This window comes from Seriola lalandi, unplaced genomic scaffold, assembly GCF_002814215.2.
Source record: "Seriola lalandi dorsalis isolate HSWRI2012SDOR001 ecotype SW California unplaced genomic scaffold, Sedor1 jcf7180002054748, whole genome shotgun sequence".
In the NCBI taxonomy this organism is placed as follows: Eukaryota; Metazoa; Chordata; class Actinopteri; order Carangiformes; family Carangidae; genus Seriola; species Seriola lalandi.
The window spans coordinates 3454601-3477159 of NW_019525301.1; the positions used below are offsets into that span (position 1 = coordinate 3454601).

The 22559-nt window shown below is 43.1% G+C and overlaps 2 protein-coding genes across 3 annotated transcripts; one reads left to right on the forward strand and one right to left on the reverse strand.

Annotated features, from left to right (window-relative positions):
* Positions 1 to 6: 6 nt before the first annotated feature.
* cstf1 (cleavage stimulation factor, 3' pre-RNA, subunit 1) lies at positions 7 to 6227 on the reverse strand. 2 transcript variants are annotated; one of them, XM_023424669.2, is made up of 6 exons: positions 6155 to 6227; positions 5566 to 5784; positions 4770 to 5047; positions 4483 to 4680; positions 3870 to 4260; positions 7 to 307 (listed from the first exon to the last, which is right to left on the reverse strand). In XM_023424669.2, the coding sequence occupies exons 2-6, from the start codon at positions 5732 to 5734 to the stop codon at positions 48 to 50; spliced, it is 1296 nt and encodes a 431-aa protein (XP_023280437.1). In that variant the 5' UTR covers positions 5735 to 5784; positions 6155 to 6227; the 3' UTR covers positions 7 to 47. The 2 variants fall into 2 exon arrangements, with proteins under 2 accessions (XP_023280437.1, XP_023280438.1); XM_023424670.2 differs by having other exon boundaries at positions 5566 to 5781; positions 6155 to 6194.
* Positions 6228 to 9683: 3456 nt separating this feature from the next.
* znf831 (zinc finger protein 831) lies at positions 9684 to 22359 on the forward strand. Its single transcript, XM_023424652.2, has 4 exons — positions 9684 to 9910; positions 11501 to 15842; positions 17807 to 18090; positions 19533 to 22359. The coding sequence occupies exons 2-4, from the start codon at positions 11549 to 11551 to the stop codon at positions 20427 to 20429; spliced, it is 5475 nt and encodes a 1824-aa protein (XP_023280420.1). The 5' UTR covers positions 9684 to 9910; positions 11501 to 11548; the 3' UTR covers positions 20430 to 22359.
* Positions 22360 to 22559: the final 200 nt, after the last annotated feature.

Sequence of the window (22559 nt, forward strand, 5' to 3'; positions counted from 1 at the left end):
GGGGGGGTGGGGGGGGGGGAGTCGTTGAGTGGAGACATGGCTGTGTCTCAGTCTGTGGTGGTGCGGCGGTACCAGAAACGGGCCCTGAAGTCGTCGCTACAGGTCATGAAGCCAGGATTGGTGGGCGAGTGGACGATACAGCGGACGATGTTGTTGTGTCCCAGGGACAGCAGGTTCTTCCTCTCGGCCGTGCGAGAGTCCCAGCAGCACAGGCTGATGGTGCGCTCGTCCGGCAGCAGCACGTAGTCCTCTGTGTGGTTGAACACGCCCTGTGTGCGATGCATCTGCCGGCCGCTCAAACCCGCGCCTGTAACAGCAGATAGAACACATCACTACCACTACAACACAACTGAAATCACATGGTAAATGGTAAAAGGACTTGCACTTTTATAGTGATTTTCTAGTCTTGCTGACCACTCAAAGCGCTTTACAATACTTACACATTCACCCATACACTCACACATTCATACATCACACTCATACACTGATGAAACAGCCATCAGAGGCAAAGTGGGGTTCAGTATCTTGCCCAAGGACACTTCTTCTTCTACATGTTGTAGAGGAGCCGGGGATCGAACCACGAAACGAGCCACAGCCGCCCCCTCACAGCTGACTGCCAATATTTAAACTGATGGTGAACTGACCATTTGCTAAATCCCATCCTTCATTAGACTTAAATCAATCAATCAGACTTTATTTGTAAAGCACTTTTCATACAAACAATGTAACACAAAGTGCCCCCCCCCCCCAGTTTTATAAACTGTCGTGTTTACAATATGCTATTTTTCCCGAAAAGTTTAAAGTCGACATCTGACCATCTTCGATTTAAAGGGATTTATATGTCAACCTCTCTGTCCTCTTAAAAGTTATGCATAATTTTGGGGGTGTTGCCTCTTCGAGACACCACCTGACAGACAGCATTTTGACCAGACAACAGAGACATTTAATTTTGGCAAGTTTATATCAAGTTACTCATGGAATTAATGTAAATTATTGAGTGCAGACAGAAGTGATGTTCAGTGCTGGGTGAAAATAAAAAGCTGCTAACTGGTTTTGTGTAAGAATCTTTGCTAATGAGAAAGGAGAAATAGATGTGTAAGAAGTGGAGTTTAGCAAATCCATGCATTTTGTCAGCCTCTGAGTCAAAACTCAAAGTCACTCACACACTGCTGCAAACAAATACATTCACACACACTTGTGTGTGAACAAAATGCTACACTGTAGAGCCAGGCTGTGGACAAAACAGAGAAGAACAGGTCAGAATTTATTCAGTTTTATCTTTAACCCTTGGTCTTGACTCTCCAAGTCAGTCGCTTGACCTCTGTCCAAACGATCCAGTGTGAGTCAAAGTCCATACTGAAGGTAAAAAGCCCCCAAAATATACAAGAAGATAGCTGCTGTCCACACCTGACCAGTGGACGAAGTGTATACTGATGTCTATAAATAAGGGACTTAAGCAGACAGGAATATTTGCAAAAAATAAAATAGGATCAGGTTACCACATCCAGTTATTTCTGGTGCCTGGTATTAAAAGGGCTCCAAGTTCTATTCTGGTACTCTGGATCACATTCAGGAGGTTCAGGTGGACAGGGTGGAAGGTTTCTGCAGCCCAGAAATTGAACTGTAAACTGGGCTACGAATATACTACATATCCAGGAGTTTTGATTTGCATCCAGATCTCAGTTAACCTGGCAACCACGTGTGACGTCATCCATCATCTGTTACTGCGAGACTCCCGACTCTAAACCCCAGTGCTTTCTTCAAGGTCTCCGGTGACTTCAACGAGACAAGATTCCACACTTTCACTCAGTTTGAGGACTGCACTACCAGAGACAGTTCCTGGACCTGCTGTATGCTAACGTTAAGAGTCCTGGAGATTCTACCTCACACATCACTTTTTTTCATCACTGATGATATTTCCACCACTGCTCAACTGAGTGCCGAGTCTCAGTCTACTGAGCCGCTCTGGTTTCCCAGCTTCTCAGGAACTGCAGTGAAAAGGAGGAGAGCTTCCAATACACTGAGCCTCTCCTCCATTACAGCAAAGAAACTACTTTCATTACATGTATCATTATTACTAAAGGAGGCAGAGGAATAACTAAACATAAGACAGACACAGCAGAGAGAGCAGGAGAGAGGGAGAGAGAGAGAGAAGTCATCGGTAACGAGGCTTCGTACTAACGACTATGACCAACTCTACATATCAAACAGAGGGATTAGACATAAAGACCTGCCTCTAATAAAAGTCTGTTACTTTCTGGAGTTGAAGTAAATAAGGACTAAGAAAGACTGTCTCTTCCAACTCTGATCATTTCATAGTAAATTCAGCTGAAATCACAGCTCAGTCTTTGTTTTTAATTTATGTGTTTGGTGAATTTGTCAGAGGATGTTGTGGTTATAAAATCAGGATTTGTCCATAGACAGTCCAGACATATATTAGATTTTGACTTGGTCTTGTTTGGTTATTTCTTCCTTTCCTAACTGTGTGTTATACAATTGCAACAAAGTAATTTAAAGTTTTGCTGTTGATCTGAGGTGGGTGTAAACCTTGCAGTCAACGTGCTGGAGTACAGAGACAAAACAACAGAAATGTGTCACTTACCTAATACTGTATCTTGTAACTAAGCAACTGTGAGCTCCAAATTGTGCTATACAACATGATGAAATCAGAACTAACCAGTTTCCATGATAACAGTTCACAGTGTCATCAATAGTTCTTAAGAAACTCTACAAGCAATGAAGAGTTGCTCCAGACTGCAACGTAGCAGTTACATCACTCTGACCACGTTACGGTGTCGTGACGAGTGTTGTTCTTTTCACCTAAATACTCAGAAAAAAAATTCATTCACACAAAGACGGAATCAAATCTCTTTCTGAAAACAGCAGAAGCTGCAACATTCCTGCTAATGTGGTCAGTGCTAGTGTTATTTTGAAATGTTTGAAATTTTCAGATGGAAAACCATTTTCCTGCATCAACACTGGCATGTTATCATGGAAACTGAAAATTGAAACTTAAATTAAAATTGACACTTTTTCTGTGCTGCTAATTGTATTCCTCTTCAGGCTGGTGTTTAACACTATATATATGTAAGTGACAAGACAGTTACTGTAAAGAACATCAATACAGAATTTCTAGTTAAGAATAATCCTATTTCAATGCCATTTTAATATACATATCAAATCTTTTGTGAACTGCTTCTCAGAAGTGTTAAAATGAAAGCTCTTCTTCACTATTAGGCTTCTTTCACATCCTCAACACCAGCCCACAAAGGCCCACAATGAATGTCAGTTTGGTTAGGAGTGGGCAGTACAATGGAAAATGGGCAAAGAATATTAGGTAGAACAAAAAAGATTTGAGGTTAAGAGGTTAACTTATGCTTTGCATCATGTTAGGCGCACTCCTTACTGACGGCTTTGACATATTTACAAAATCATTCTTGTATCAACACAGCGTAACTACCATTTATTTTTGGTGTATATAGTATTTAGCTGTTGTTTCTGTTCAAGCTTCAGTTTGTGAACACAGTTTGTATAGTAGTAATTACATATCTATACTAAGCATCTATTTCACTGTCTTTCTTTTGCTGCTGTGACAATTTCCGGCGTGGGCGGGTGGGGGAGGGGGTCAGGGGTGGGGGGGTGAATAAGATTTCTTAGCTTATCTTGAATTCAGTTTTTAACAACAAAAATGTTTTGTTGTTGAAGGCAGGAGCAGGTAGACCAAGACAAGTAACGACAGCATTAGCAGCTAACATACCCTAACTGCCCCTAGCCAGACACCCGTGGTACAGCACTGTTCCCTAAAAATATTATCTGTCCACCCACGTGAAAGCACACTGTGGTTCTTGTAAAACAAAAGTCCTCTTTACCTGTGTACTTGACCAGCGTCCGGCCCGTAGAGATCTCCCACAGTTTCACCACAGAGTCTTTGCCGCTGGACAGGATGTATTTGGAGTTCTTGGAGAAGACAGCAGAGCAGACCTCTGCGCCATCGTGGGCCTTCTCGAAGGTGGTCACACAGCGGTTGGAGACACCATCCCACAGCTTGATGTTGCCGTCCTTGCTGCAGGTGACGTAGCTGTTGGCTGTGGGATTGTAGCCGACGCCGCTGATGGTGTCTGTGTGCTGGTCCAACGGGTTGCAGGACACGAAGCACTGGAAGGTGTTGACATCGTAGAGGCGGAGGGTGGGGTGCTGCGTTCCCACCAGCAGGAAGTCACCTGATGGGTGGAAGGAGATGGAACGCAGCATTTCTGCTTCCTACAAGGAAGATGAAGACAGGATTAGATTGATACGTAATTCTAGTAAAAGCAAAGAAAAGCAAGGGTTAGGGTTAGTCATTTTCATCCGTGATTACATTTCCTGAGCAACTTCTATGAAACAAGGCATCTCTACATTCATCAGAACATTTTTTATTTTATTTAACATATGACAACCCTAACCCTATGATAAAACAGATAAATCCTGCCTACAAATTCTGACCTGTATATATTTAAATGCTCTTTTTGCAGAGGGCTTTGAGTAGTCAAACAGTTTGAGGGTGTAATCTCTCGAGCCAGAAGCTAGAATCTGTTCAGTCGGATGGAAGGCAAGACAGGTGACTTCATCGACGTGGTCGTACAATGTCCGGATTACAGGGTGATTCTCCATGTTCTGCTGTGCTGTCTCATTCATCATCACCTGACATATACAGAAACAGAAAGAAAAGTAAACATGAGCCAGTTGACTTTAAAGCATCAAATGTAAATGTATTCTCCAACCTGTCTCACCTCAATGGGCATGGCGCTCTTAGCCAGCATGCGCTCAGTATCTAGGATCTTGATGGAGGCGTCAGCAGAGCCGGTAGCAATCAGCTGGCCATCACGACTGTATGTTGCCACACGGCACGGACCCTTATGAGACGTAACATAGCAGGTCTCATATTCGGATGCCTCTGGAGACATGGTTTGGACATCGGCATCAAATTCCAGATCGATACCCACTCCAGGTGCCACTGTATCTGAGCGCCCGATGGCATACTGGACTGCACTGTCATCATTCTCCATCCCTGAAAGAGTTGAGAAAGAATGACCACTTAAAGCCACACACACGAAGCACAAACATCTACCTGTCTCAGTCAAAAATCAGTCCACCGCTAGTTACTTCAGATGCTGCAGCTTTGCTCCTAACTCAGTCCAAACAATGTGTTCGCATCACCCCGGTCTCAGAATCTCTACGCTTGCTGCCTGTTAATTTTAGGATTGATTTTAAAATTATTTTTATTACTTTTAAAAGGTCATGTTTGGGCTGACCCCCTCCCTACATTTCTGAACTTTTATCCCCCTATGAGCCAGGACTCAGTCTGAGATCCTCTGGTAGTTCATTGCTGGTCATTTCAAGGTCTAGGTAGAAACCCAAAGGACAAGGGACCTTTGCTGTCAGGCCGCTAAACTTTGGAACAAACTGCCTGAGGAGATCAGAATCTCAGAGTCTGTTGAGTTTTTATAAAGCTTTTATTGTGTGATGTATTATTATATGTATATGAAGTATTATTAAACATGAAGGCATGGAGAAAACAACACTTACCTATCTTTGCCAGCTGCATCAGCTGCTCAGAGGGGGACACTACGCTCTGTGGTTTGACCTCACTGATGAGACTGTTAGCGATGTTGGTGTATCCATCATAGAGCAGCTGGCTTATGATGAGCTTGTACAGGTGTTGTCGGTCCTTCAGAGTTGGTTTGGGACGATACATGTTGGGTCAGTGCGACCAAAACCGGACCGTTAATACTGACAACTTAGCTGCTGCAACAAAAGACACCATGTCAACAATTAATCGTCGAAGTGTGTTAACTGCCGTTACGCGATATCCGTTTCTGTCGAGGTCGATGTTAATTCTGCATTCACATAAGCTCCAAATTAACAGCGTCAACTGTGACTATACCGATGTTATGGGCAGTCAAAGTAAATGAATGGAAGTTGTCCTTAGCAGTGCTGCTAATAACGCTAGCTTTGTTGCTACAGTTAAGACAGAGCAAAAACAACTGGAAGTTAAGCGCAGGTAAAACCATGAACTGGTTCAGCGTGTGCGCTCTGCGAAAATATTATGTGCTACTTAACGCCTGAAGGTGAGATATTAATCTTCGTTTTCAATATCAAAACATAAAATATCTACCTCTCTCCAAAGTTCCAATGGCGCTCCTGGACAAAACGTGCGTTACGCTCTACGTAGTTTGCGTCCTACGTCATAACAATGAAAGCCTGCACAGGAGGAAGTTGCCTCATGGTAAACAGAATTTGTATATTTAGTTCATCAAGCGGTTAACAATTAAGTAGCAGTTTAACACTTGCATTATAATACTTTAATGTCGCATTTAAACGGCAACATGTGACGTTCAAAGGAAGGAAATGCAATGACAACAAATGTTACATTAAACACTATCATTTTGTCCTTTATACGTTAGCTTACTGTGATAATAAAACAGAGCAAACCTTGACCTTAAGATAGAAAAAAGACATTTAATGGTGCATTTACAAGATATGTGAGGACAACAAGTCATTAATGTGTAGGCCTAAACTTTCTTTCTTTCTTTCTTTCTTTCTTTTTCTTTATTTGTGCACGCAAAACCTATAGCCACAATAAACTTAGCCTATAATTATTGCTGGTAAAACTTTAACAACAACAATTAATAAACAGCAATTTTGATTGGTGGTTCACAGTTTAAGCAGGCTGCTTTTTGAAAGAATAAAAAATAAAAAAAACTGTCTCCAGGTTTTAAATTGTGATGATTTTCTCTTTTTCTCTGTTTTATGCATTTTAAAAAAGCAACATGAAGAAGTCACCATCTGGAGATTTAACATTTCACTGTCTAAAACCCCAATTCTACCACAATAAGAAAGCTTATTTTACCATTATGCAGGCATACACTGATGACCCAGCAGAGGGTGCACAAATACAGCATCTCAAAGACATGAGGAGAAAGAAAAAGCTGTCAGCTTCTGCTCCGGTTTAGATCTCAGCTTTATTGGTGTAATAGTTGAGTTTTGCAGTTGAAAACTTAAAAATGCCTTTTACTGGGGCTACACACTGACGACAGTAGCTAAGACTGTGTTATAGAGTAAAACAGACGATCATTATGGTTTACAGTTTAACACTCTAAATGCACTGTGTTTGACATCTGGTAGTAGTGGTGTGATTGGTAGTGGTGCAGAAGACAAAAGTGGAGCATGAGATTGCTATTCTTTATCCACTGAAAAGGCATCAGTGAACATGTAAGTGGATATAGGCCTCTAGCAATTCAGCACCCACCCACACACATTCTCTCAGTTGTCACTTCCTGCAAAGTGGCCAAAAAAGACAGAGATGTAGTGTAATACATGCAGATGGACAACGGTAGCTTAGCCTGTTAGAGAGATGAGCCTACAAAAATGATACATCTGTGATTTTTCATCTCGTGCAAAAATGCAGCAAGGGACCCATTCAGATACTTATGAAATAAGCTGGATATTTCCCTTGGGCATCTTCGATCTAGAGCCATAAGTTGAATTACAGTGTGAAGAGGCAGGTAACTTCATAGTCCTCAGAACAAGGAATCTGTCAGTGAAAGGTGAGGAACTATTTCATGTCTCACGTGATTGAAGGTGTATTTTAGTGGTAGTTCTTGCATGATGACATTAGCTTTTTATAGCATTATATTAAGAGATGTGTGTGACTACTGAGCTCATGTCAACATTATTGGTGTAGCTCAAGATGTGTCTGACAATCCCACTCAGTGGCTGAAAACACATTTGCAGCTGCACCCACATGGAGGAATGTCTGACTAACAGCAACAAGACAGTGAAGTTGCTTAAGGTTCATCAAGTCTTTTTCACTGCTGAGCATCAGCTGTAAAACTGGAATTAATATTGTATCCTAGTAAATTGACTAACAGCCAAAATATCATCTATCAACAACAATAAATCAGAGAACACACAAGTACAACTTGATATATACAACATACATAGTGCAATTTAAAAACAGTTGGTTTGACTCAGTCAAGTCTGTAAAAACATATGAACATATGAACATGCCCGGAACTCTGTTTCCACCCTGCAGGACTGTGAGCTATGTAAAGACGGTAGAAAACATGCATGGTAGGAGGTGTCTTGTTACCATGTCAACACAAACCATGCACTCGGCAGACCAGCCTGCAGTTGCCTTGGAGACCAGTGAGAGTCTGTAGCAGTGATATGATATAAAAAACTATTTGTTTTCTTTCAGCAGATGCCATCTGATAATTGCATGGTTGATCCCACACCATGACATATTGTTCAAAAGCCAGAGCTTTGAAAACGTCACTTACATCAAGCGGGATTGAGAGAAGAGACATTTTTCAAGGTTTTTTATTTATTTACATGGAAAAATAAAAACAGAGTAAACTTAAAGTTGCTGTAGTCAATAATTTTGGATCAAATGATCCAGTGTAACGTTGAAATGGTTTATCACGTCCGTCTCTGCAGTTTCACTTACCTCTATGGTGCAGTTAAGGTTCTTTCAGCTCAATGTTTGGGTTTTACAGTTTCAAAAAGATTTTGCTGAAGAAGCAGATATTTTTGTGTGGAGACCAAACGAGAGCTAAAAGAAAAGTGAATATTGGACTTACCTATAAATATGCCAGGATTTCAAATGAATGCTAATGTAAATTATTTGCTAACACCTTAGCCATATCATGTTATATATATATATATATATATATATATATATATATACTATGTAAAGTCCAATGCAGTCATGGTGTAGTTATGCCCCCAACTTGTAACAGGTCATTTGAGGCCCCCTAAAGTATGTAATGTACCGCTCACAGGTTATTGTGATATTGTATTCTGGAGATGTCCAGAAAGGGTCATAGTGATGTAGCTACCAAATGTGTCGCAGGCACTGTCATATGACAGCATGGATATATGGACAACACAAATTCACACTGGTCAGATGTTTGGCTCTCAAATCAAACAGATAAGAATAGAATGTATTCTGTTTCTTAAATCAATAGTTTTTTCACAACAAGCAACAGTAACTGCAACAACAGCGTGTGAATACAAATGAGACATTACGATTAAAAAAAAGAAAAGAAAAAAAAGGCAACCGTAATACTGTAGGCATGTGTAGTGTGAACTGGTGTATCCCTGCAAAATGATACATACTGTAATGGGGGCTGTGGTTGGACGTGGGAAATTCATTCCAGCCACTCACAACACATCCATTTGTTCTCTGCCTGAGAGAGTGCGAGCAGTGCACTTGAAGCCAAGCTGCCACATCAACATTTGCTGCGCCGTGGTTTATGTGGGTGTATGAAATCCAGTGTGTGGGAGGAAATAGGTGGGTGAGGGTGCGATTATTTAAGTGAGCCAGAAGTCAGGTACTGCCTCAAACTGTTGATGGTAAAGTCAGTAATTCAGCCAATGTGACTGTTGAAGATAAGCTTGCGCTTCCTCTGCCAAACAGCCACTTTAACATGTGCACAACACTGTGTTATTAGCCTTAGATCCGTCCATCTGTGCTCAGGGCCTCTGTGTTTTCTCACTGCTGCTGATCACTTCGTGAAATCTATGTTTTCAACTTGTCCTCCGGAAGTCTTTGTTTGACAGCCACACCTCCCCTCGAGCAACCCAGCCAGCCCTCCTCTCTCTCTCTCTCTCTCTCACTCTCTTTACTCTCTGCCTCACCACTTTCATAGTGCATCTTCTCTCTCATTTGCATTTGTTCCGCTTCCTTGTGACAAGGAACAGTTCATGTCAAAGAGCTGTGAGAGAAATTCAGATTGGAGAGGAACGTGCAGCCTGGATGACAGAACAGATTGAAAAGAGCAGGTACACGCACAGAGGATGGGGCTGTTCAGGGTAGAAGACTCTTTGAGCTGGATAACTGTTACTGATGGAAGAGTGAAACAAGACGGTAAGTGACTTGACTGTCTTTTACAGTTTCTGTTTTTCTTAACTGTTGCCCTCGACTTTCGGCCTAGTTCTGTCATGTTGTGGTTTCTTGTAGTGTTATTCCTACCTACACTGTGTGATAGCAACACAACATCAGATATTTCCTCTTTTCAAACATGCCTTTTATAAAGTCAGAACAATTGTTGATGAGATTCAGAAATGAGCTTGACAGAGATCCACTCTATCAAGCTCATTTCTCAATCTCATCGATCTCAGTTCTTATTTTACAAAAGTAAAACAAGAACTAGTTATTTCTCATAGTGTTAGAGGAAAACTGAGGAATCTAAAAAGGCTTTCTTTTTGTTTACATTTTTGTTGCTTGTCATTTTTGCTAATGTTTGTTCTTACTTCAAGTAAAGGCTGTTTTTCAGAACAGTTTGACCTCTTTTTAGTCACGTTCCACTTGTATGCAGTTTTAAACTGACTACGAGTGCTTGTAGAAGAAGAACATCCGTTTTAATAATTCAAAGGTTATATTTCTGCATGAAGTTCCTGCATGTGCAGCAATATGACATATTTACATAGCAGTACGGAAGTGAAAGAACATTACAGTTAGATGGCAGATCTAAAAATTAAAACACACTCACACAGCGCTTCTCCAGTTCACTTGAATATGAACAGAATCAAACTTTCCTAGTTATAACAGCAACACAAAAAGTATCTTAATGTGGGCGTTCTCATGCTGTATGACTAACAAAGAGTGTGCTCCGTGCCAGCTGTAGTTCTGTGGGTGAATTATGCAAAATCACATCATACATGTAGAAGCAGCATTACGGCAACAGGAAATGAAATTTGCCTTGCCCTAATGTGAAGCTGTTTTTCATGTAGGTGGCTTTACGCTTTGATTAGATTACTGCACAAATATGACAATCTGTCATGAGACAAAGCTGCCACATACAACTGTGGAAATCAAGGGTGTGCATTGAACTGGTGCAGACTGGTGACAGGCAACAGCTAATGTCAGCAGACACTTTTCATTTGGGGAGATAAAAGCCTCTGATGTACTGTATGAGTATCTGATCTCCCTCCCTTACCCCTCTGCTGATGTGAGTCACACTCCTACATCATCCCCTGCTTCGCTCTACTGTATATATACATTTCTCTCCATGTTTTTTTCTCATATATTTCCACTGCCTGCAAACAAAACAAATCTTAAGCCATTGTTGTATTCCTGCACCACCTAGAGATTCACGTGCATCTACTTTTACCATGGGTATTAGTACTCATCAAGATATCACTCAGATCTAGATGTGTTTTTGTTTTGATGTTGTAGATTTGTGGACATCATTGCAAAACACATCTCCCTGGGTTTTGTCACCATGCAGAATCCAGACAGGATTAATTGCTTTATTAGCCATCTGTCCAAGAGGGTACTGCTTATTTGTCATCATTAACTGCTTTAGTACATTTATTAATTGCTGTGCTCATTTTGTCTGTTCCACTGGTGCAATAAAATAACCAAGGCCTAGACACATCCCTGCTCAAATAGGCATCTGCCTTTTTTGATCTAAGGCAAAGCAGAGGTCTAATGCAAACTGTTCTTATCTTACAGGTAATTAGAGACCTGGCACTGGTACATCACGACAGCAGCAGTGTTACCATGGAGACTGGCAAGCCAGGATTGGCGAGTGCTCCAGTGCACATCAGCTCTGTTGCAGCACAGACAGAGAAAAGGATGGACATCCAGGCCCCGCTGACAGCTGTTTATGTCCACACAGTGCCAGCTCTATCAGCACAGCCTTACCCTCAGCTTCCTGCAGCTGCCATGCCGCCACTCTTCTCCAAGGATACGCTCTCCTTTCTGACACTCCACATTGCTAGTGGGCTGCCTTCTACACCGGGACTGAGTCTGGCAACTGCTGCTCCTACAGCCAGACCCAAATCAGCAGGAAAGCATGTGTGTCCTCACTGTGGACGGGACTGCATGAAGCCCAGCGTGCTGGAGAAGCATCTTCGCTGCCATACAGGGGAGCGGCCTTACCCCTGCACCACCTGTGGAGTTTCTTTTAAGACTCAGAGCAACCTCTATAAACATAAACGTACTCAGGCTCATGCCCGCCTCTCATCAGAGTCAGAGCAGAGCAGCCTGGGCAGCTTGGACAGTGTGTCCAGCTCCAGAGAGACTCACAACTCCAGTTTGTCTCTGGACGAGCACAGCGAGGAGTCAGGCAGCGTGGAGAAGGTTGCCACACTACCTGCTGCTGAGATTACCTGTCCAGCCAATACTACAAAGGTCTACTCTGTGAAGACACAAGGGTCTGTCAGTGAACAGAATGAGCTGACCCCTGCAGGTCATAAGACAGAACCGAATGAAAGTGCAAAGGTAATACAAGAAGAAGAAAAACTGAGGGTGGAAAATGAAAAACCTCCTTTGATTGTTCGACATCTTCCCCTTCAGAGGCAAGAGGCCACTCTGTTCTCTAAGCAGTGGGAGAGCTCTGTATCCAGAGGGAAGTCGCAGAGCCATGAGAGCACGGACTCCGGCTTCAGTGAGAGCAGTGACCACTACCTGAGCCCTGGCAGTGTTTTACCTGACCACAGTATGGATTCCCTCACCGAATCCAACAAAGAGCATCTTGACGAAACCACCAACACACGCACACCTTCAGAACCAGGCCAAGGTGTGCAGGAGCCCAAAGGTGCAAGAGAGCAGGAGCAGAAGACGCTGGAGGAGCGCATATCTAAGCTCATTTCTGAGAATACAGCTGTTGTGGAGGACAAACAGCTGGAGAATGTAAGGCCACGGAAGACAGTTCTGTCAAAGCAGGGTAGCATTGACCTCCCCATGCCATACACGTACAAGGACTCCTTTCACTTTGACATGAGGCTCAGTAAGACTCCAAACTTTGGGTTACAAAGAAACAGGAAGCCTGGGTTGTACAGCTCTGTGCCCACTCAACACTCCATCACCACAGAGCATGCCCCCTTAACCCGCAGCAACTCCCTCCCCTTCAGTGTTACCCTTCTGCAGCCGGAGGGGAGCAACCCAACCTCCTCCTATCAGAGCGATTATGTAACACTCATTCGCAGAGGAAGTTCTGGCCAGATCAATCCAACAGGTTTTGCCATCAAGCCTGTGAACCAGCAGTCATCCACCCACCGGCCACTAGTCCGCCAGACAGCTGTAGACTGCAACCACGCAACAGACGGTCTCTTCATGAATTCATCCGTGGAGGAGGCATGCACCACCAGCGGTCTCAGTTGTGACGGGGATGGCGGTGACATTTGTGGAGAGCCAAGCAACAGAAAGTTCCGGAGGAAGAAAGCACAGAAGTTCGCCTATAACAAGTGGTACATGTACGGGGGCGGGACGTTTAAGAAGCTCTACAAAGCTGAGAAAGGTGTTGATAACAGTGTTATCAAAGGCAAGAAATGTATCAACCCAGAGCATGAGGTTGTTCAGGGTCCACAAAAAAGGTTGTCAGCGATTCATAAGGAGACGGTAACAACAACAGGCTCAACAGTCAACATGGCGACCAGCAGTGTGACAGTGTGCCATCCAGGCTGCCCTCCTGCCAAGCTATCCCTCGTCTCTGCTGTGGATCTAGGAACTAACCAGCTTCAGTCATCACACAGCTCTCTCAAGACTCCCCTGCGGAGGAATTTGTCGTCAGTGCTGCCGTTACCTTCAACTGGATTACTGGTTAGCCACAAAACAGACAGCATGAGCAGCACAGAGGCAGGGAGATTGATTCATGAAGAGCAACACCCTGAGTCCACCTCGCAGCTCTGCGGAGCCCATGTTCCCTCCGATAGGAAAAAGCAGAGAACTGATGACAAAATAATTTGCCCCCTGGAGATGGAGCCGGACCCAAACACGCTGACACACCCCCCTCCCTCGGTCACTGGCAGTGCGCCTCAGCAAGATACAAATCTCAGTTATATCAACGTTCAAAACAATCAAAAACACACTCAGTTCAAAGGAGCTCTCTTCTTGCCATGCATAATCAATGCAAATGCGGCGTCTGTTAGCGCCTTGCCAGCCACTTGCATCCCCTCTGCTGCCAAGACCAGCTTTCTGCCCAAGTACCAGCTCAAGTTACCTAATGCTGCTGAACCTGATTCAAATGCTTCACCGGATGTTGTGGATAAACCAACAGGAAGTGATGGATGCACTTTCACCTCTGCTCTGTCATCTTCTCAACCTGAGCAAACCTCACCCTCGGTCACAACTTCAGATAGGACATGTGGTGATCCTCACACCTCACCGCCGATGCAGACTTGTGATATCAAAAAGATCGGCGCTGTCAATTCCACACAAGCCCAGCCTCTCTTGTCTTGCAGGGCCACAACCCTGTGTCAAGCCAAAACATCGAGACTCAGTGAAAATGTGACATCTAGTCTACCTGTAGTGCACAGGCAGTTTGCAGCAACCACAATAACCACAACCTGTCTACATGATCATCAAGCAGGATTATGCAGCACCTTGATACAGCCCCCGAAATCTGCAGCAGTCTCAGCGCCTATGCAATTACCCCGAACTGTTGCACCCGCGGCTGCAAACCACCCTGCTATACCTACCATAACCACAGCAAGAAATCAGACATCTGCTTCTGCCATTACAACTTACTCACAAGGACAGCTCAACTCTAGCCCCCCTCTGTCACACTCACAACTCCTGCCGCCATCAGACCAGTTAAACCCTGTAAACAGAGTATATGCCAGCCCAAACACCCCAAATGTACCTTGTCACATCGTACCCTTCGACCAGGTGCAACCAGCTGCTCAGAATGTGTTTCATGTTCATACAGCAGACCTCCAGATCTGCCTTCAGATCATATCTGACGAGCAGCTGGCTCTCATTGAACCGCAGATTGAGCGGCAAGCAGGTACCAGCCCCCCACAGAGACGTGACATGGAAGCATTGCTCCCAGAAGTGATCCAGAGTAAAGCTCAGAGCTCCATCACCACGGAAAGTAGCAATGAGGGAAGGGACCATCAACAGCTAGGACATCAAAAGGCCTTGGACCAAAGCGACTCTTTACCCACGCCTAAGATGGAGAGCATTAAACCTCCACTGTCTGTCCACTTTGGGAGGGAACAGCCAAATATCCACATGACTGAATGCAGTAATTCCAGCCAGGCTACAGTATCAGCTGAATCTCAGCCTCCTGAAGCTCCAGGCTTGACGCTACACCCACACAAACACAGTCATGTAAACACGGCCGCAGAGACTCTGAGCTCTGCGGGCGATGTTATGTCAACTGCTGCTTCACTCGAAGGTGTACAGTCAGAAAGAGGCCAGACTTCAGAGGAGGAACATGCCCTTTCTCTGAACCACGGCGCTGAGGAGCAACTTTTGCCGGACAGGAGAGTGAGCCATGGTGACCTGGTCTCACAAACGCTCTCTGGCCAACACAAGCTCAGCGTGACCTGTCTCTCTCCCAGCGCAGTGAATCAGAGCAGCACGAGTAGTGAATTACTGAGCAAAGAGAGCCAACAAAAACTCCAAAATCAAGGAGCCTCGTGTAATGCTGGCATAATAAAAGCCGAGGGTGAGGCCTCTGCTTTCAAAAACAGCAGGTTAGAGAGTGGGGAGACCCACCCCTCTTTGTTCAGTAAGGCCTCCGGTGGTGAATGTGCTGATGAACTCAATGGGTCAGTTTCTCCAAAACAGCTGGACCCACAAGTATCCATCTGTTATCCCTCAGGACCAACATTAACAAACACTCTGAGTCCATCTGAACATGAAAACAGGGGCTGTGACAGGGTGGGACCTTTGGACAGTCCTGACCCTTTGCGTAGAACGACTCTCAGTGAATCACAGGATGTAATCAGCTCAGCTCACTCAGAAAAACAACCGGATCAGTTTACCCCCGTGTCCTCTGACATCCAGGTGGAAAGAGCCAAAGACCTCCCAGCTGTGCTTACAAACACTCAGAACTCTACCCCAGGTATACTGGATATTACTGGATAATTATTTTAATCATTCATATTGTAGGACCTGAGGGAGAAAGTGCAGTATGTGTAGTGTTATATCTATTGATTTGACTTAATAACTATGAGGATAAAGGGCTACCTTTAAAGGTCTTCTGATAGTGATCACATCTATTTCGGTGCGGATTGTTGTTGCATATAGTTCCCTATTTTTCAGACAATGCAGCAATGACCTTATACACACAGAACAGACATGGCAACCTCAGGTGTTTCTTCTTAAGTGGCAAAATCAGTCACGTGACATCTCTCCAAATGATCATGTATCAGATTGAAGTAGCAAGGCCACAGAGCCACAGGGCCCTTAAAGCCCCAGGTTGACTGTGAACAGTATTTGGCAGTGTGGGCCTTGTAGAAGGGTGTGTAACCTCATTGTTAACCATTGCTTGGTTTCCTGTCCAGTGTCGTGGACTGTAGAAATAACACAAAAAAATCTCTGGTCTTATACTTTATTTTCCTTTACTGACAAGTTTCAATCAGTCCAATTTAAAGGCAGTGACCCACTTTTACCACAAGATGGCAGTAAATGATCACAGGTTGGCAGAATGAACCTGGTTTTTTAATACTACAGCATCACCAAAACTCACAGCTGATGTGGAGGTCTGTGTGGAAGATTTTTTTTTTCTTCCAAAATTAGCTTATTGGTTTTTCTACAACACAAAGATGTCAAAAACAGATTTCAAAAACGTTGCATTGCGAGTTGCATTGCGAGTTGCATTGCGAGTTGCATTGCTGTGCCAAATAAAATATTGAAAGTTAAAGGACATGTCTATGAAGTGCAGGACAAATACATGAATAATGTTGTAGAAAAAAATGGAACTATAGCAAAAGAAAAGAAAAGAAAACAAGTAATCATTATATATAGATACAAAATTAACAAGATAGAACGAAAAGAAAAAAAACCCCATTAAGGGAAAATTTCAGTGGCTGGAGACATTTGATTAAAGCTGTTACTCCTCTGCAAACACCAACCCTTCCGCATGTGCATAAAAAGGTCCCCATGTTTTAATAAATTTGGCAAGCACATCTAATATTTTCCATTTTAACAAAGTAAAAAATGTCCTTGATGCATAAAGAATGAGCGGAGGGGTACAGATGGTCTCTGCCTCACTAAAATCAGACATCTGGCTAATATGGTAATAAATGATACGAAGCCTTATATTTTGGAAGCAGCATAGTGGCAGGTGGAACCCCTTTGTGAAAGAAATTAAAAGCCTTATCAGGAATTTTAAATGTAGACAGAATAATCAAATGGTGGTTTGCTTAAAAATTGCTCTGTGGGGAAATTAAAAAGTCACAATGCCCATGTGGCTTTCATTTTTACCATGATAATGACATGTGAGCTGCCCCTTCAGTGAGAAGTGTAGTGTCCTGCAGAAGCTGAGCATTACAGACAATAACAACGTTAAAAGGCCTTAGAGAACTCCAGTTTAGCCCCCTGGCTGAACTGAAACAACAACCTAAGTTTCTAGTTGTCCTGGAAAGACTTGTCACTGACACTGGAGGTCAGACACACGGTAGTCATGGAGATTTGTTCACATTGAATTTAATTTCCCTGCAGTTTATTACTGTCCCTGCCAGATTAGGGTTAACTCCTGCCACCAGTCTAAAAAAGCATTGATGAAGTCACTGATAAAAAACTTAAAAGGAGAGTGGACAGAGGTTGGCAGGTGGCCCTGGTCCATGTGAGTTTTATTAAAGCACGAAGCAAGAGTTTACCACACCAAATAAATTCTAATTTTAGAATTTTTACCACCCCAGTTTCAATCAATCACATTTGCTCGTATATCCTATCTTATATCCTCCATTGCAGGTGTATCATCCCCACTTTAGTTTTCAGGCAAGTAAAAAAAAAAAAAAAAGAAGTTAAAACTGACTGATAAGCATGAAAATTGTAGATTTACCATCCTTTTTCTTCCCCTAGGGCTCGTGGAGGGAGCCTCCCTGGCGGGATGTGCAACAGAGAAGGAGCCGCAGACATGGGGACATACAGGTGCCCCCGGACAGTCGGACAGCACAGGCTGGGTGCCGAAGCAGAGCCGAGACACTGGAGTGACAAACCACCAAAGAATGGATGGACAGCGTGGTGGAGAGGTGATGATAAAGGATAAGAATGGAGGAATGAAGACAGACCAGGTACCCGGACAGTGGGGCAACGCCGACTCTAACAGCAGATACACGGTCGTACCAGACATTACAAAGCCAGAGGTGAGACTGAATGAACTCTTTCACCGCTCAGTGGTTGCACATTCATTATACAATTATTTATTTCTTGCTGTTACAGCGTTGAAGTGTAACTGGACCCGTAAATTCTGCTGCAGCAGTGGCCTCTCTCCCAGCACATTTAAAAAATGTAACAGAGGAGGGAGGAGGTGCGGCCTCGTGGCTAAGTAGTATGTGGAGGGTCAGGGGACACAGGCGAGACTGACTGACCACCTCTCAGTTAAAAATGGACAGAGTCAAAACCAGCCATGAGAAGTTACTGTCTCCCTTTCTCTGATGGAAAGGAGTCCTTCCTATTATCTCAGGGTTAGGGAGGAGCCAGAGGGTTCATCTGAACTGAGCTTTCAGATCCAAACCAAGAGAAGCTGCTGAAGACGGAAACGAGCCACATGTGTGTAGAAAAACATATTTTTTATACACAGTATGAATTTTGTTGGAAAAAGTGTCTGAATCAACATCATATGCCAACAAAACTCTGATTACATGCATGGCACAAAAAAATGATTTAGGGCGCAGTTACTCTTTAACAATCCACACACTTAAATCATTTCAAGTTCAAAGACGGTGTCTACAGCCCATGTTTTTGTTAATTTACCAAGAATAAAGATACACCCAAGCAAGAGTTTGTGTCCTGTAGTTGTGTTTTACAAACTGAAATTCAGCATTGATTACATATAAAACTAGAATCAAATTTTTTACCAAATTTGATGAAATCCGCTCAAGGTGTTACAGAGACATTTTGTTCACATGGCCAAAACCACGTTTTGTGAGGTCACTGTGACTTTGACCTTTGGCCACCAAGATCTAATCAGTTCGTTCTTGAGTCCTAGTGAATGTTTGTGCCAAATACGAAGAAGTTCCATCAAGGCGTTACTGAGATTTTTCGTCCACAAGAATGGGACACAGAGGACTAACAAAATGCTAGATGCTAGTGCAAGATGTGTAGCGAACAGTTGTAGATAGATAGCTATTATATATGTATTTTATTGCCTCCCTTCACATACAGTCAGATCCTTTGGCATAATGTTGATACTATGATCACGTTCTTTGACCTCTTCTTTTATGTGGTTTTATTTTTTTGTGAAGCACTTTGTTGAAAAGTGCTGTATAAATAAAACTTAGATAGATAGATAGATAGATAGATAGATAGATAGATAGATAGATAGATAGATAGATAGATAGATAGATAGATAGATAGATAGATAGATTGGTGGGTACTTTATTTATACCCTAGGGGCAGTTCAGGATTCAGTTGTAACAACTGAATGCTCCATCAATTTGATATGTTTCCTGTGATGATCATACCTCACTGAACACACTGAGCTTTGTGGTATTTGTGCAATGTGGGATGCTAATGAAAAGCGAAAGGAAGCACAATGACTGTATTATGGTGATGTCTGAAGTTAATATTCTTCTTTTATTAACAGGGACAAGACAGACTGGTCAGGGCGGATTCCTTTAAGAACTCGTGGCTATCTGAGCAGCATCTTCAGCATCTTTCCCAGACGCACCCAGGAATGTCTGAGTACCCTCCACAGAGCCCTCAGCGAGCTCCCAGCATGTCAGATAACGTTAGTTCACCGGGCGGCAGCAGTCAGACCAACCCTTTCAACTCTCCACAAGCCCCGCTGGAAATGAACAACTTTTATTTCTCACAACAACACTGGGAAAGCAGCATTATTCATAACCAACAAACTCTGTTTACATGTGAATCAAATTCAAGTCAACTTATGAAAACACAGGCCCAGTTAACAGAAACACAAAATGCTTTAACAAGAATTGAGCCTCAGCAAACTACATTTTCACACCAAGACCAAAAGCAAGACCAAAAGCAGACCCTCAGTGCTCAGCAAGGAAACATAGCTGCAGGTAACAACAGCACAGCAGTGAGCTGTTGTACTAAGTCCACATTAGGTAGTCACAAAGGCCCAAATCTCTCGCCTGATGTCAAAACTTTATCAGACGCACACCACCGCCAGGTTTCTCATTCTCTACAAGTCAGTAGAGCTACTGCTGGATGGGCGGGAATCACCCACAACATGCTGGATAATAATACTGGGCTGCCATCAAAGCCCTTTACACACTCAGAACCAGAGCAGGACACCACGGATCATGCACCAAATGATTACACAATGCAGAGCAGTAACTCTGGGAGACCTGACATTACCAACAAATACCAGCCTTTTTTCCTGGCTGGTCAGCTTCATGGCTACCAGCCAGCCGAGTGTCTGACCGGTGAAGTGAGGCCTGTGCAAAGCTGCCAGGACTACTCAGAAGACACCAGCAGCAGTGACGATGAAGGGAAGCTTATCATCGAGCTTTAGGGGAAATGTGAACATACACAGATGCCATTTTAAATTTTATTTACTGTATATTTTTCATAGGCAAAATTGCTCTTGGGGCAGAAATAATATCATTGGCTGAGTTGATTCAATGGACGGAGCTGAGGAACCACGTGTGTAAACTCAAAATAACTGTAAAATAACCTAGTTCTAGCCTATGTCTGCCTATGGTCAAATCCTGATTTTATAACTGTCACCTGTCATCTGACAAAATCACCAAACACATCAATGAAAGACAAAAACTGAGCTGTGATTTCAGCTGGATTTACTGTAACATGATCAGAGAGAAAGTTACAAGAGACAGACTAATAGAGAGAGAGAGGGAGAAAGAAACAGAGAGAGAGGATGATGCAGCAAAGGGCCACAGGCCGGACTCAAAGCCAGGACCAAAGAACATGTTCTCCACCAGGTGAACCACCGGGGCCAGAGACAGACGATCTTTCTTATTCAGTCTCTCACACAGAGCACAGCCTCCATCTGGATCCACAATAGTTTATTCTTTATTTACTTCAGCTCCAGAACATAACAGACTTTTATTAGAGGCAGGTCTTTATGTCTAACTCCCTCCGTTTGATATAGTTGGTCATAGTCGTTAGTACGAAGCCTCGTTACTGATGACTTCTCTCTCTCCCTCTCTCCTGCTCTCTCTGCTGTGTGTGTCTTATGTTTAGTTATTCCTCTGCCTCCTTTAGTAATAATGATACATGGATTGAAAGTAGTTTATTTGCAGTAATGGTGGAGAGGCTCAGTGTATTGGAAGTGCTCCTCCTCTTCCCTGCAGTTCCCGAGCAGCTGGTAAACCAGAGCGGCTCAGTAGACTGCGCATAAAAAGAGGTGTAGTCCTAAGCCCCTGGTCAGCATCTATACACAGTCCAGACCTGAACCAGGTTTGTACCCAGTCTGGTTGAAAACAAGTCTCTAAATCTAGAGACAATGAGCTAAGTTGGCAACACTGCAGCTGTAAACACCCACTAATAAAACCTGTTTGATCCAACTCAGTGACATAGCACTCTGCTGACCAGTGTCGGAAATATGATCAGTCAGTCAGTCAGTAACATTCCAGATTATAGGCCTGGCTCGCTGTTGTGATCCAGCCAAAAATTAAATCAATGACCTCTTTATATTTCCCATTTCAAATGCATTATTTGTAACAATACCAATGAGATTACTTCTACCCCTAGGAAATATGTGACTTCCGTTCTGCTCAGACATGCCGGCACACACATTATTTGCCATAATTTGTGTCTGCCTTCCCACATTCACTCTCTCATAAATTGTAGCCTCTAACACTATCTTAACCTTCCCTGACAACACCTGTGTGTGTGAATCACATACACATGCTGCCAAATACCCCATCAAATTGATCTTTGCTGCCAATTAGATCACCCAGGCACTGACTGGAGGGGCATGACCCTTTCCAAGTCTGGATTTTGTAATGAGTCAGCAGCTATGATAAAGTGCCCGGAGCTCACAGGAACAGGAAGTGGGCGGATGTGAACATTTCTGTACATAGATCCACAGCTATAGCTCACACTAACTTGCTTGTCAATCCTCAGCCCATTAGTGGTCATAAAATGTTTTGGTCTTGACAGGTGTATGTGTGCAGTAGTGCTGAATGAGCTTTATCTGCAGTGAATCTGTTCAGGCCTGTTTGTTTTGGTTATTCGACACAGAGGAAAGCCTAGGGCACAGACATGTGCAGCTGTTTACAGTTACAAGCTGATTTATTATTATGTTACAAATATTTGAGGTTTTCCTTTTTCATGTTCTGATTTTATATTCTTGTTACAGATTGTATGTGAGCAAAACTGACTAAACAAATGAATTCATCTCAAATTTATTGCACATCATATTGTGTTTTTCAACAATTTTAACAAAAGAAGAGGCCAATTAAACTGTTCTCAAAACAATGTCTTACTTGTCTGATTTTGTGGTTCAACCTCTAACTAGGTCTATGGTGGCTTATAGATACTGCACTTTTTATGCCAGAGACATATTGTTTTCAGTTTGTCCATATGTACGTATGTAAGTCCGTCTCATTCTCGTGGAAATGATATCTCAGCAACGCCTTGACAGAACTTTTTCAAATTTGGCACAACCATTCACTAAGAC

Coding starts and splice junctions, on each gene's coding strand:
- cstf1 (XM_023424669.2), bottom strand. CDS start 5,734: ATGTATCGTCCCAAACCAACTCTGAAGGACCGACAACACCTGTACAAG. Junction 4,261..4,482: donor GAGCATTTAAATATATACAG/GTCAGAATTTGT, acceptor TCTTCCTTGTAG/GAAGCAGAAATGCTGCGTTC. Junction 308..3,869: donor GACGCTGGTCAAGTACACAG/GTAAAGAGGACT, acceptor CTGCTGTTACAG/GCGCGGGTTTGAGCGGCCGG.
- znf831 (XM_023424652.2), top strand. CDS start 11,549: ATGGAGACTGGCAAGCCAGGATTGGCGAGTGCTCCAGTGCACATCAGC. Junction 15,843..17,806: donor CACTCAGAACTCTACCCCAG/GTATACTGGATA, acceptor TTCTTCCCCTAG/GGCTCGTGGAGGGAGCCTCC. Junction 18,091..19,532: donor CAGACATTACAAAGCCAGAG/GTGAGACTGAAT, acceptor TTTTATTAACAG/GGACAAGACAGACTGGTCAG.